The sequence below is a fragment of the Panulirus ornatus genome, chromosome 59 (assembly GCF_036320965.1).
Source record: "Panulirus ornatus isolate Po-2019 chromosome 59, ASM3632096v1, whole genome shotgun sequence".
Classification (NCBI taxonomy): Eukaryota; Metazoa; Arthropoda; class Malacostraca; order Decapoda; family Palinuridae; genus Panulirus; species Panulirus ornatus.
The window spans coordinates 1,201,813-1,217,012 of record NC_092282.1 but is presented as its reverse complement, the minus strand read 5'-3'; the positions used below and the strand labels follow the sequence as shown (position 1 = coordinate 1,217,012).

Here is a 15,200-nt window from a genome sequence, read left to right as displayed (position 1 = left end):
TCGTCTGGATTAAAAAGAATGGATTACTGAGTTGCCACGCGCCACCACATTACTCATAACCATTTGTAAGGCGCTTAAATCGTATTTCATGATATACCCATCATGTTGTCTTTTGCAAGGGTAGTATTCTTGATTACAGTATATATATCATAAGAAATATCGTTGAGGGATTTCTGTTAGAAAAAATGTTAAAAATTGTAGGGTGGTGAGGGTGGCAGTGTGTGAGAATTAACAGAAGGAGAGGGCGCTGAGTGCTCTAGCGTGGAATAATGTTTTTCGAAAAGTGAAACAGATTTACCGATACACCAAAGGGTAGAGATTTTCGGGGGCGCAATCCCAGCCTGGCGCATAAAATATCTGACACCAAAACTTTATTTACTGTTGGAAAGAAAATGCTACAATTTCTGGCAGCAGGAAGAACCTCTGATGGACTCGGGTTAGCTCACATTTTTTCAGCGTGGGATCCAGGGCGTTTCAATTACATTTCCTCTCTGGCAGACCAAGAGCTGGATTTTGGTGTGGCGTTTAAAAGCCTGTGTTTGTTGCAGTATGGCCACTATGTTGTATCTTTTGTAAAGCAGGGAGAGCTGGATTAAAAGAATCACCCCTCGCAATCCGCTCTCAGCTGGAGGTGGGTTGAGGAAAAGGTCAATAAAACAGAGATGTGAGGGTGTAATCAATTTTATTATACGAATTGTCCCGGGCACTAGCAGTCAGGCTTCGGGTGTTCGACACTAAAAATCTATTCATTGTAACAGTTGACAGACGGGGCACCTCAGTGCTCAGCCTGCCCTGTGACTGGATAAGCACATCTATTTACATCTATGATGTTAGACTGGTCTAGCTATTTGTTTGGTTGAGCCCATGTTCTGTCATCTGTGACGTCGATCATAATCTCCTCTCTGATAGGTCCATTTAAAGAATGACGTAATTTCTGCTGTGACTAGTGTGCCTTGATTGGCTGTACTCACTGTTGACAGTATTATTGGTACTCCAGATCTGGCCTCTGCTAACAGGACCAGCTTTACATAGCAGTGTTAAGATATTCGTTCTGACCTGGTGTGTACCTGTTATACTAGCGACAGGCCTGACCTAACCACCAGCTTGCAGCTGGTCATCACCATCTGTTTGCATTAGCTCTTTGGGAACAGGTTATGCAGGTTGGCCATATGTTGACGTCACTCGTACAGAACCAGAATATTAAGACGTCATTCCCAGAGTCTGATATTTTCAGTCATGATGACATTAATTCAAAATGACAACGATGTCGGCCATGTTGGTGACGTCACTTCCTGAGACTAACAACATCGGCCATATTGATGACGTCGCTTCCGAGAGATCAGAACAGCAGTGTCAGCATCTACATGTGATTCATCTACTTACATTATATACATCGTATACACATCATATACACATAGATCATATACACAGTATGTACAACATCTCACAATTGATAATTCTAACGTGACTAGACATTTCTAGAGGACAACCACGCTGCACGCACGGCAACAAGGGCAACATAACAACTTGTGTTTGACTAATAATTACAAGAAATAACAATCCTAGCGAGTGTCTGGTGCTGGGCCTGCTGGTCGGAGCCGTGTGCACCTCTGGATAACGTACGAGTGTTCGGGTGAGCGGGAGATGAAGTTAACCATCTCCCCGAAGACGAAGGCGGTCAACATGGCTGACACACACGGGGCTTGACCAATGCCAGGTTTCATGCGGGCTTTATCATCAGGTGATTCGTATTCACTGTGAGCGCCTGTAATTATTGGTCCTATTTTTAATATCTTTCATTATAATGGATAAAACTTGCTTTCAACTTGTAAAGTATCGCAACGATTCCCATTTCGTGTACAAGATGGGTTAGTGTGTGTGTGTGTGTGTGTGTGGTTAGGGGGTGAGGGGGGGCCTGTATCACGTCACCGTGGAAGACCTCGTGTGTTGTTGTTCCAGGAAGGGAAGCTGTTTGGTGTTGTAGGCATCACTTCTCTGAGATCGACCTCGCCAGCGGACGGACCGGCTTCTTAAAGAACTACGTCCCGCTTGTCATTCTTTTCCCCGCTGTTTGGCCAACGTGGTGGTGATTCTCCCACACTGGAGAAAGCTTCTTCAGTGTTATGTTGATGTTTGGTATTGTGTCGCAGTTAACGAGAGAGAACTATAAAGCTTGAATATGAACCGAAGAAGACAGCTTCAAGTCGATGTCCACATGAAGGAGAGCAGCAGGAGGGCGGCAGCTGCGCATCGCTGTTGATGGTCGGATGTCCAAGTTGTTGCAGGATCGTGCAGCAGCCGTCTCATGACCTCGCCGAGGATGCCACACACAAAATCAGGACTGTGGTCCTGGCATCACAGTGTTGTGGTCGTGGCAAGTCTGGTGGCGACTCGCCGGCAGGAGGTGAGAGTTAACTTTTGCTTCACAGCTGCTTCTCTCGCTGACGAGCTAGATAGATTAGATTAGCGAAGTTTGGCCCTGTCTGCCTCCGCCTCCCACGTTCCAAAGGGTCCAAGAAGCAGAAGGCTTGGGGTCGGAGGAAATTCAACGGTCACTGACGTACATTGTCAGTGTGGGAAAGGCAAAGCAACAGGTTCTTCTGGTTGCTTGGTGGAGATAGTTAAAGGCTTGCTGACCAAGGCAGGTCAATCTAAATGGGACTAGATAATGACTGGCAAAGAGTGCGTACCGGCTTGATGCCTGGGGTCAAGGTTCATCACAGGTCACGGGTGGGAACTTCCTCTAACGGTGTGGACGAAGGAATCTTTGGCTTCACGTTAAGGAAGGAGAGCAAGACAGTATGTCATGGGTGCTGACTTGCGGGTCAGGAGGCAGCGGCGAGGTGGGCCAGCAGCAGCCATCAGCCTAGCAAGGACGGGATCTTGTGGAGGTAGGGCGCGGCCGAGGCGGCGGCGGGTAGCGCGGGCGGCGCCATCAGGAATGGGTTCATGAAGTGGGCGGGAAGAGGCGGAGGCATTGTGGGCGGAGGGTGAGAGAGTGAACCCAGGGTGGCCATGCTGGTAGGGAGGGAGGTGGCGCCACCCATCAGGGACGGCAACACGGAGAACTGCCGGGGCAACGGGGCCGATGGGCTTGAACTAATGCTTCCTTCGGTGATGGGTGATACTGACGGCGACGAAGATGTGTATGGCGTACTGTCGTGCAGTTTCCTCATGTGCTTTTTAAGGTCGAAGTTCCTACAGAAGCCTTTCCCGCACACAGAACACTGGAAGGGTTTCTTGTCGTTATGCGTGTGCATGTGGAAGGTAAGGTTGTAAATCTGGTGAAAAGCCTTGTTGCAGACGTGGCACTTGTAGGCCTTCTCCCCCGAGTGGGTTAGTTTGTGGTTCTTGTAGTTGCCCTTCTGGTGGAAACCCTTCCCGCAGAACTCACACACGAACGGCTTGTAACCCTGGTGGATCCGCACGTGCGTGTTCAGTGTAGACGACCTGCCAAAACACAGCCGCAGTACTTTCACGAAATTCATGAAGAAACATGAAACAGAGTCGCAGTAATTACTTGTCATGAAGAAACATGAAACAGAGTCGCAGTAATTACTTGTCATGAAGAAACATGAAACAGAGTCGCAGTAATTACTTGTCATGAAGAAACATGAAACAGAGTCGCAGTAATTACGTGAGAAAAAAGATAAAAACTATTGATTTTGAATTGATACTGAAACTGTCAGACAACTTGTTGTTTATGTGCAGGTAAAGTGTTACCAGATGAGTGGAGTCAGGAGTCACCTCACCTGTTGAAGGCCTTGCCGCAGGTCTGGCACTTGTGAGGCTTCTCTGACGTGTGGATGATCTTGTGGCGGCACAGCGTGGACGCTTGCCGGAACCCTTTACCACACACCTGTAACACCACCACAGTTAGTACCAACTCAACCACACAATGCTAACACAGTTAGTGATAGCTCCACCACACAATGCTAACACAGTTGGTGATAGCTCCACCACACAACACCACAACAATCAGTACCTTCTCCACCACACAACACCACCACATGTCGTACCTGTTCCGCCACATAACACCATCACCACGGTAGTGTTCCACCACAACATCACGCCGCTGCTGTAGTGGCACTACAGAAACTATAGAATATGTCTTTATGAATGATCATTGTACAGATTATCTCCTCCCTCATCCCACCCCCTCCCCAACCAATCCCCATTCCCCCCTCCCCCTCCGAGTAATGTAGCTTGTGGGCCATGAAGGTGACTTAAGGAGGAAATGTGTCCACAGGCAGGTTCGTGCGGCGGTGGTGAAGGAGCCGTGGTAGATAACTGTGTGGTGGTGGAAAGAGGATGGCGTTGAAGTTGTGACAGAGACTCACAGATGTTTTATAATGTTAAGGAGTTCGATCTGAAGGCAAGTGTATTGTGAGTGTGTGTATGTCGTCAGTGTGGGACTCACCTTGCAGACGAAGGGCCTGGCGCCGGTGTGGACGGGCATATGTCGGGTCAGGTTGTAGTGGGCGTTAAAAACCTTGCCACACTCGGGGCACTTGAAGGTCTTCTGTGCCTTACCAACACCCGCCCCGCCTCCGCCGCCGCCGCCGCCGCCCTTCCTTCCTCCCGCCGTCGTCACCCCTTCCCCGGTGGTGATGTCATTGCTGCTGCCGCTACTGTTGACGGTGTCGGCGGCCACACTGCCAGTGCCGCCCGCTGGAGGGGGCGGGGCGCCGCCCACCGTGACTGGCGGGGGAAGGACGCCCCCTGCAGCAGGGGCGGCCGGTGAAGTGACGACCACGGGTTTCACTGAGGATGGAAAGTTATAGTTCGTTAGGAGGTCTACAGAGGGGGTTTCCTGGCGGGGGAGGTTCTGCTCCCCCGTTACTGCTGTTGGGGACTACAGTGGAGGTTAGAACATACACACCAACCACCACCTGGTCTCTACCTCGGGATGTACAGAGTAACTAGGCCTGTAGTACCATCATTACATATCATTACATTTTTTTTTTGGTGTATAGCACCAAAGAAAATGTAAAGAATGTCTGGAGGTTGGGTTACTTGTGACAGCACACTATCACAGGGTTAAGGGGAGAGGAAAACTTACGTGTATTGTGAGGGAGAGAGCGAGGAGAGGCTGTGGTGGCGGGGGCCGGGGTGTTGCAGCCTCCACCAGTCAGCCGCGACGCCGCTCCTGCCGAGGGCGCAGTCGAGGCGGGTAATGGCGCCCCAGGTGACACCGATGGCGGTACAGAAGGCGACGGCTTGAGGTCCATCGCGCCCCTTGGGGAGGTAGCGGCGCAGGAGGTGGTGGAGGTGGCGACGGCAGCAGAAACTCGAGTCATGGCTGCGGCTCCGGTCATGGAGAGGTCGTAGGGCCGCGGCTCCGGCGTGGCCTTCGTCGCCGTCTGCGGCAGGTAACGAACATGACCATTAATCTCGCGGCAAGAGGTACCCTCCCAAGTGGCAACATACGAAAACTGTTAACGTGACATGATGGAAACTGTGGGGAGACAACAGCCACGTCATCATGATACAGTTCATGAGACACGTGAGACTGGTGACAATGGGTCAGCAGTGATGCGGGAGGACGTTGCTTCATGTGAGACTTGATGTGATGCATGCCAGAGACATCACACACACACACACTGAGCGCTTCACTCTAGTTCAAACATTCTCATCGGGAGAAACTATTTCTGAATATCTTAGTAACGTACGCTGCTTGGATGACTTACTCTAACTCAGATGCTCAGTCAGATGGTAAAGGTATTACAGGGAGGTTACATGGTGGGAGGAGGCTGAGGCACAATATGATCAAAAGCATACAAAATAAGTCATTTTCTAAGGCCGAGTCCTTGTGACGAGGTAGAAACAAACAGCTACTCTGAGGAAACCACAAACACTGTAGATCATTTATGTCCTCTAAACAGGTCAACGTAACTGCTTGTTACAGCGTAGTTAGTCGTGTCACATGACGATGGTTGAGAGCACATGAGCGGAGTCAAGATACTTACTGATGTGTAGAGGAGAGCCGGGCTGGAGGTGGTCTGAGCCTGCGTACGGCTCTTGACCAGGTCCAGACGGGTGAAGGCAGAGAGTGCGTGGGGCGTGAGCCTGTGGGCGGGCGCTGGGCTGAGGTGGGCGGTGGTGGGCGGCTGCGGAGGAGGTGGCTGCGAGGTCGGGACGGTCGGGGTGGCACCGTCAGAGGCGCTGGAGGAAGGGAACACCCCACCTGCCTGGCGGAGAGAGACAGTGAGGCTGTGATGTGCAGCGCCACCACAGGTTGTGATGGGCAGCGCCACCACAGGTTGTGATGGGCAGCGCCATCACAGGTTGTGATGGGCAGCGCCACCACAGGTTGTGACGGGCAGCACCATCACAGGTTGTGATGGTGCTGTATTGGCAGTAGAGATGTAGTGTTACTACATTACTGTAAGGGTAACGTTATGGTAGTGTCACACTGGTGCTTTAGAGGGAGTGGCAGGGGAGTACTGTAGTGGTAGTAGTGGCAGGGTAGTATTGTAGTGGTAGTAGTAGCAGGGTATTACTATAGTGGTAGTAGTGGCAGGGTAGTACTGTAGTGGTAGTAGTAGCAGGGTATTACTGTAGTGGTAGTAGTGGCAGGGTAGTACTGTAGTGGTAGTAGTGGCAGGGTAGTACTGTAGTGGCAGGGTAGTACTGTTCTGCAGGCATAGTAACGGAAGTACCATCTCAGTAGATGTACGTGGTAGAAGTAGTTGTAAAGTAGTAGGTCGTACCTGGTAGTAGTGGTAGAGGAGCGGGTAGTGAGCTAGTAAGTCTCTGGCCCGGGGGTCGTGCAGGAACTCCTTGGCACGGTGGTGGTCGTACAGGGCTCTCAGACCCACCAGTCGTGGGTCGTGCAGGTTGCGGTGAGGGTTGTGGAAGTTGTCGTGTTCCAGCGGACGTCTGGCTACCACGGGACGCAGGGGCGCAGGCGGCGGCGACGCGGCCTTTGTTACCTGCAGCATCGCCCATAAATATGTGTACATAAGACTTTCATTGTTCTTACATTAAGTTAAGAAAGTAACATATCTTTAACCCTCATTGATATGTTAATCATTCCGTATGTTACCTTGCATTATGTTACCGTGCGGTATGTTATCCTGCAGTATGTTACCCTGCTGTATGTTACCCTGCAGTATGTTACCCTTGCAGTATGTTACCCTGCGGTATGTTACCCTGCGGTATATTATCCTGCAGTATGTTATCCTGCAGTGTGTTATCCTGCAGTATGTTATCCTGCGGTATGTTATCCTGCAGTATGTTACCCTGCTGTATGTTACCCTGCAGTATGTTACCTTGCGGTATGTTACCCTGCGGTATATTATCCTGCAGTATGTTATCCTGCAGTGTTTTACCCTGCAGTATGTTACCCTGCAGTATGTAACCCTGCAGTATGTCAGGCTATGTATTCAAACTACCGCAAGGGTTGGAGTTCCCAAGGTTAATACATCACCATAGAATTTTGTCATAAACATTAATCAGTCAGGAGGAAGAGACAGTAACTGGAAATAACACAGCCTTGGGAAACATACAACAACAAAATTGGACATTGAACGCATCTGAGACTATGACGAACACATTTATGTCCTGATCATCATTTATGAAACATAATAAAAATGCTGAATTTCACAATGAATAGACGATGGATTGACGCAAGATCATAGAGGATGAACTTAAGGATATTGTGACCACACTTGAGACCTCGAGGACAAACATTAAGGCATGGTAACCAAACCTGAGGACAATGAATGTCAAGGTCATGATGATGATGATCATGATGATGAGGTCATGTTGATGATGATGATGATGATATCATGTTGAACAATTTCTTATTTGCACAAATCTGTGAAACCCACAGCGGGAGGAGTGACTCAGTAATAACCAAGACCAAAAGACTGTGAGCAACACTTTGCTCGGAATGTTAATAGTAGAAGAGAAGTTATTAAGACTGACAGTAACCAAGGTACGAGAAGTAGGTGCCAGATGGGCAGAGAAGCGTGAAGTTATCCTCAGTGTTGTTTATTAGCGTCAAGTGAATGATGACAAAGTGTTCGTGTTTGGTAGTGGGTTAGACAGGAAGAAGAAAGGGGAGTTGGTAAGTTGGAGAGAAAGAGAACCAGACGGTGTGTTTATAAATGAAAGGCAGTTCTGGGAATAAGATGATGACATGCCATTTATGTGTGAGGTTATGTCTATATGTGTTAGTTCAGTGTGAAGTGGTGTATATCTTGACACTGTCTGCCTTACCTCGGTCACTTTGACCCTCTTGGGCGTAGGTTCCATGATTCGGTCAATTGAGAAGGCCAGCGGCGCTCTGCTACGTGTGTGAGCTGTTGGGCTCTGAGGAGGGTCGTCCTCTAGGGTGTGGGTGGGGCTTCTCCTGGGGCTACGGTCAGGGGTCTGATCTAGTGGGCTGGGGACTCTGAGGAGGGGACTCGGGGCTGGGGACACAGTGCAGGGCGTTTTAATGTCGGGTGTTTGTCTTCGGAAGTCCCCGCCCTCCGCCCCTACTCCAAGTCTATGCTCCATAGCGTCGGCGACGCCCCTGGTCAGGTGGGCGGGGAGGTCATCGTCTTGCCCGTCCATGATGGTCTCCGGCATCTTAGGCGAGGAGAGCGGAGCGGTGTCCTCCGTGGCCATGGCCGGGTATTGCATGGGAGACCAAGGCTTTTGGTGGCCAACTTGGCTGTTCGTTTGTGCCAAGTGTTGGTAGAGCGACGGTAAGAGGAAGCGTAGGAATGCTAGGAGGACTCCAGACTTGCCTCTCAAGGTCTCTGATGAAGCAGGAGGTGATGATGACCTTTGTTGTGTGAGGAGTGCACGAGACTCTTGTCTGTGGTCGACGTCTTCAAGTCCCCGACCACACAGCTGGAAGATAGAAAACAGAGTTAAGTATGCGTCAGGTCGTGTATGTATGACATACAAATCTCAAGGACAAGCATGTCCTTGTCATGAGGTCATGCAGCGAGTGGAAAGCCCGTGCAGCTGGGAATGTGACAACCAACAGCGCTGACCCGGGCGGGAGGCCGCCGCTTGACCTGCCCTCTCGCCCGAGTTTCTGCAAGTGCACAATTTCAACACAAGAGCTTTTATTAATCTCCTCTGGCATAATGGTTCTGCCAAGCACTTTGCATGCGTCAGTGGAAGCAGGGCTGGCGAGTGCTGAGGGCCGCTCCTCTAAATAGAAGCTAAGAAGTGAACAATGAAACCCATTTAGCAGTGAAAGCCGCCCAATATCCTGAGAAGCGGGCACACAAAGCGGCCATGCCGACGACTTATGAAAACCCCTTCCGAACTGGCACAAGTGCGGCCCGCGCGCCTACCGCTGCACTTTTACCTCCTTTCATTTCTCTCTCTCTCTCTCCCCCTCCCTTTATGGACTGGTAAAACTCAGTCCATTAGTTTTATTTTAAGTTGAAAGATATTTGCTTCATTTAACTTTCCTCTTGCTATCTTGAGGCAGTGAAACACCATGAGAAGACGGACTCACTCAACTTGCCCATTTCGTGAGCAGTCAAAATGAAAGAAATCAAAATGGCTGCCACCAGCAAGGTTAGTGTTGTCATAATTCAGTCATATTTCCCCCATCAGTTCAGCGGCGGTGGCAGGGGTTGCCGGGGTGGTGCTAGGCGACGGGCGGCGGGGCTGAGCGAAGGTTTGTGGGGCGGACCTGGCTAAGAGGTGGCGCGCTGCCCCCCACGGCGCCCAGATATTGAAGAACCCGGCCGACAGCTCTGCCACCTTACCCGCGGAAATGGACTGCATCAGCTAACAAAAATACCCTTTTACGGTAGCACGCGCCGGGGCCCTCTGGTCCCGCGGGCCACACAACGAGGGCCACCCGGAGCCGCGGGCCACACAACGAGGGCCACCCAGGGCCTTGGACCACACAGTGAAAGCCACATGGGGCTGCGGGCTACATAGCGAGGGCCACAGGTCCCGCGGGCCACATGGCCCCAGTTTCTCGTGGGCCACATACCATTGTGGTACGAACACAGTTTAGATCATGCCAAAATACTAGCCAGTCGCACAACCATCCACTCAGTCGGTCAGCCTCCCAGCCAATCGACCAAGTCATCCACCAGACCAGTCTCTCAGCCAGTCACATGGTCGCCAGGCCAACAAAGCCAACCATATAGCCAGTCGCCCATTCAGAAGCCAAGCTAATTATCCAGTAATATTTTTTCTCCGTATCCTTAATGTCAACAAGGCTCCAGTTACGGAGAAAAGGCCTCATTGAGGCCAGGCAAACGAAAAAGGAAAGACGTAGAGGAGTAAGGAGAATAGAATGTAATCCATGCTGTATTGAGGAAGTGAAAGACTTGCTTTGTTAAAAATGTCAAATCGTAACTGTTTGGAAAGACATGAAAAGGTAAAAACTTCTGAAGCTTGGCTGTGTGAGGAAAGAAACAGACATCACACTGGCCCATCCTTGAGTTGGGAATGGACACATAGGACTGATGCGACGCTGTGGCTATACCAGTATTATATGGTCCAAGATCTGATCATGGTACACCAGTATTACATGGTCCAAGATATGATCATGGTACACTAGTATTACATGGTCCAAGATATGATCATGGTACACTAGTATTACATGGTCCAAGATATGATCATGGTACACCAGTATTACATGGTCCAAGATATGATCATGGTACACTAGTATTACATGGTACAAGATCTGATCATGGTACACCAGTATTACATGGTCCAAGATATGATCATGGTACACTAGTATTACATGGTACAAGATCTGGTCATGGTACATAAGCTGACAGCTTTCGGGAGCAGAAACCAAAGTAATATCTGTAGAGGAGGGGAAGTGAACAAATATTGCCAGTGGGATAAGTTTTGAGGTCAGATCGGTACAGTTGCTAAGTCGCATTTCTTTGGGGTCGACTCTGTTAAGATCGTGAGTATAGGTGGAACCTCGTCAGGAGGGAGAGCAGTACTCCATCCATGCATGGATGGATCAGTCTTTTGTATCATCTGAGCAACTGTTTTCAAGAGAAGAATCTTCTTCATGTGAAGATGACTCCCGCTGCCCTAGTAACAGTCTTGGCCGTTTGTGTAATGTGAAAATATAGATTTTCCGGTGGTAGCAAGTATGCTTACTATGTTAATGCCATCAAATGTGACAAGAAAACTATGATTACATTGCAAAAAGAGAAGTGGGAGGAACTGGGCTTTAGGAGCGTTAAACCTAACTAGTTTAGGGGGGGGAGGGGGGTCCTATCACAACTATGAACATTTTCACAAGCGTACGAAAAGTATACGTTTTTCTTGACCCTTCCTCACAGAAAATAACGTATAAAGGAAATGGTAAGTAACATATTTACCGCGAGGGCAGGAATCATTGTTAGTTGTCTTTCTAAAAAAAAAAGTTCAATAAAGCTTAACAACGCGGAACCAGCTTGTGAAACTAATGATGATTGTGAACTGCGCCTTACGTCTACCCTTATTGCGAATTCTAATTAGAATCTGAGTTTGTGGAGATGGTTGTGAGGGAGACGTGGATCAAGTAAAACAAAGATGAGAAGATTTGAAGAAGGTGGAGAAATGCATGGTGTTCAGGGGATGAATACATCTAATTATTTGCCTAAGAAAGGAAATCGCTTGAAAAAGAAAGACGAAGACGGTAGGAAACACAACAGCTCTCTGTGGTCCATACGTTGCAGGTATCCAAGTTGAAAAGTGGTGTGGGACTGGACGAAACAGAATCTATGAGGTTGGTGGGGCAGGGGGGAGGGAGGGCAGGGGATAGGATCAGTTAGAGGATCATCAGCATGTGAGGTGCTGTTAGTTATCCACGGCGGAGTAAGAGGATAACAGAAAACCGAAGATAGTAGCTCTGTCAATAGTAGAGACAGTTACAGGTGGTGTGACACAAGTTAGTAACGATTCTTGTGGCTAAATGTTAGTAAGATTTATCAGCCATTAAAGAGGAGGGGTTGTCGCACCTCCTCTGAATGAAGAAACTGTTCGTCTCTCAATATTATATGTACAGTGATGATATAAACCGGAGATGAAAGGTTGATATGTATCGAAGGACCGAGGATTTTCTGTGCCAGAATACCAATTCCCTTCCCTGAATGGCCTCAGGACAGGAGTGACTGAACTACTCGGAGGAAGAAGAGTTAAGACCAACGCAGCAGGTATATAACAATAACCTCGGCAGAGACAGAAGCATCGCCCGGGGAGAGCAGTTGTATGCCCGATAAAAAAGAAAGAAATGATTCTCGTAAGTTACTCCAGTCATGACTCTCAGTGTTGATGTTGGCACCAGTTGAGATCGAAATTGTATGGCTATAAGGCGAAGGATTAGACAAGATAAACAAAACGGGGTGATGTTAGAGCGTCGTGACGCGCTGGAATATGTGTAGCTGCTCAACCACAGGTCAACAACACAGTTACCTGTCCGGTCATCTAGCCAACGTTCCAGCCAGTTACCCCAGTCAGTCATCCACCCGCCCAACTATACCATCCGACTGGCTCAGCCGACCAACCCACTAACCAGCTTTCCCATCCAACCGACGAGCCAGATTGGAACTCACTAGCCAGCTACCCACCCACCCACCAGGCCACCCACTCAGCCGCCCAGAGAGCCACCCAGTTGGTCAGTCCGCTGTGGAAATGAGCATTAGCTAGATTACCCTCGCCTCTTCTTGCCATTCTTCCTCGATCCCGGGTTTATTAGCTTAAAATCCTCCGCCCAGGTCCCGTGGGGTCGTCCTTATTTGTCCCTGACTCAGGGTTCAAAGTGCCTTGCTGTAGGGCCCTCACCTGCACCTTGACTGGGGAGAGCCTCTCATCGCCTCTCTGTCAACCTGCTTCATGGACTGAACTTGTTAAACAAGCTCAGAAAAGACTAATGGTGAAGCTGGGTACAGGATAATGGATGTTAGTGTCGGTGCCGTAAGGGTGTGATTGCCTTGCCTTGGAGTGTTGTCTTTAGGGTGAGACCCACTCAACTTGACGCCACTCCTCCCACCACCACCACCACCACCAGCACTGACACCACCACCACCACCACCACCAGCACTGACACCACCACCACCACCACCAGCACTGACACCACCACCACCACCACCAGCACTGACACCACCACCACCACCACGCTGAACCCCCCACCACTGACACCACCATCATGACATCATGGCCACCACTACTAACAATCGTTTGTCAGTGGTGGTGTCGGAAGGTGGACCGAGCCAAGCAGTCGTTCCGTAATGGAGGGCGGTGGACCGGGTCAGATGTTGTTGTCATGGTGGAAGGGTGGTGGACCGGGCCAGGTGAGGTTGTGATGGAAGGACGTCCGTGCATCGTGGAAGCAGTACGTACGTCAGTGGCCCTGGGAGAGGCACATGTTACCAGGTGGTGGTGGGGGCAGGCCATGCCAGGGGGGAAGGAGTGGTTTAGGCCAGGGATCAGGAGGGGGCCAACTGGGTGTAAAGGAGGGAGGGAGGGAGGGAGGTAGTCTAGGCCACAGGGAGGGACGGGGTCAGCAGAGGACCAACCAGGACTAGAGTGAGGGAGGGACCAGTCAGGGTCAGGAGGGGGCCAGCCAGCCAGCCAGCCAGGGCGGCTGCCTTTGAGCCACTCACCCACCGCCATCTACTAATTACTCGACAGCCATGTGACCACAGCGGTCGCCTCCCTCCCTCTCTCCCTCTCCTCTCTCTCTCCCTCCCTCCACCACTACCACCTAGATTTCCACCATTATCACCGCCATCGCCACTAGTGTCGGCAACACGGAGTGCATGTCAGTGGCCGGGCAGCCACCACAAGCACAGTGTACTATATAGTTCTTGACGACGTGTGAGTCTGGTGGGGAGGATCAGGCGACGTCCTCACAACGGCGTGACCTGCTTGACTGACGGGATGGGCGGCAGTGTCTCTCATGGCTACGGTCTCCGTACATGTTGCTTATACTCCTGGAATTACGTCCAAGTCTTCCCTTGTGTGTGTGTGTGTGTATATATATATATATATATATATATATATATATATATATATATATATATATATATATGTGTGTGTGTGTGTGTGTGTGTGTGTGTGTAGGTAGATAGAGGGATAGATACTGTAAGACAAACAAACAAAAACATACTCCAATTGCGACCGTCTTGGATGAAGGGGAAAATGAAGTGTGTAATATATGTAAATGAATAAGATATTCATTATCTTCTCGGGGGGAAATATGTCCACAACTTCGCACGTCAAGGTAAGGATTCGTAACGTTCATTCCTCGTGTGCTTGGTCTCCACATTGAAACTATGGGAAGCAGGAGCCACTTGTATCTCAGCCCTAGTGGCCGGGATACAAGCAGGTAAATCAGGAAAGCAGTGGATAAAGTAACATCTGTGGGCGGTGCACCAGCCTCGCAACGCATGGAAGATATGGCTGAAGAAATGTGATAACATGGCGGGTGAACCAGATGAAATGTTGCTGATTTCACTGCACACCTTACTATCACCAAGCCACATTAGACTACACTGCACCACACCACATTACACTACACCACACCACACCACACCACACCACACCACACTACATCACACGACACAACACTACACCACACCACACTACACCACACCACAGTACATCACATCACACCAGACCACACCACACCAGGTAACAGTGGCAGGCAGGAGCCACCATCAAAGAGATCCATGCCTCCATTGTCCTTTTGTTTTGAGAGCTGTGGGCCGATCCTTCAATACAGACTAAAACATTACACTGTGTCCCCACGATTTCTTTCTGGTGTCCAGACCTGCCACAAAGGGTTGTGTGACGAATATTAATTAGTGTTGTTATTACGGCCAAACTTCTCTTTTATAGTCTTACCTCCAGGCCATCTGCTCCGGCAAAACCGACCATTGTTTGAGCCACCTCCAGTTTTATTGTAGGAGTTTTCTTTTCTTTCTCCGAAATCCATGTTGATTTTTGCTCGGTGATTTGGCGTGTGGGACTTGATCAGACGCAGGGGTGTGTGTGTGTGTGTGTGTGTCGCAATATTTCTCTCGGTTCTTTCTCTAATGTTTTTGGTTTATGGCTTGTCACCTGTGACCCAAGTATGGTCAGTCTCTCTCTCTCTCTCTCTCTCTCTCTCTCTCTCTCTCTCTCTGTCTCTCTCTCCCTCTCTCTCTCTCTCTCTCTCTCTCTCTCTCTCTCTCTCTCTCTCTCTCTCTCTCTCTCTCTCTCTCTCGCTAGCCCTGCTA

At 49.7% G+C, this 15,200-nt stretch overlaps 1 protein-coding gene across 1 annotated transcript in view; it reads right to left on the bottom strand.

Annotated features, from left to right (window-relative positions):
* Positions 1-665: 665 nt before the first annotated feature.
* The window catches only part of LOC139767090 (uncharacterized), a 65,421-nt gene continuing 50,886 nt past the window's right edge, over positions 666-15,200 (bottom strand). Inside the window, exons 2-8 of the mRNA XM_071696061.1 lie at positions 8,227-8,847; positions 6,714-6,935; positions 5,970-6,191; positions 5,063-5,363; positions 4,421-4,764; positions 3,753-3,859; positions 666-3,450 (exon numbers count right to left, since the gene is read on the bottom strand). Coding sequence (XP_071552162.1) covers positions 2,862-3,450; positions 3,753-3,859; positions 4,421-4,764; positions 5,063-5,363; positions 5,970-6,191; positions 6,714-6,935; positions 8,227-8,634 — 2,193 coding nt within the window. The 5' untranslated portion in view covers positions 8,635-8,847 and the 3' untranslated portion in view covers positions 666-2,861. The remainder of the gene's footprint in view (positions 3,451-3,752; positions 3,860-4,420; positions 4,765-5,062; positions 5,364-5,969; positions 6,192-6,713; positions 6,936-8,226; positions 8,848-15,200) is intronic.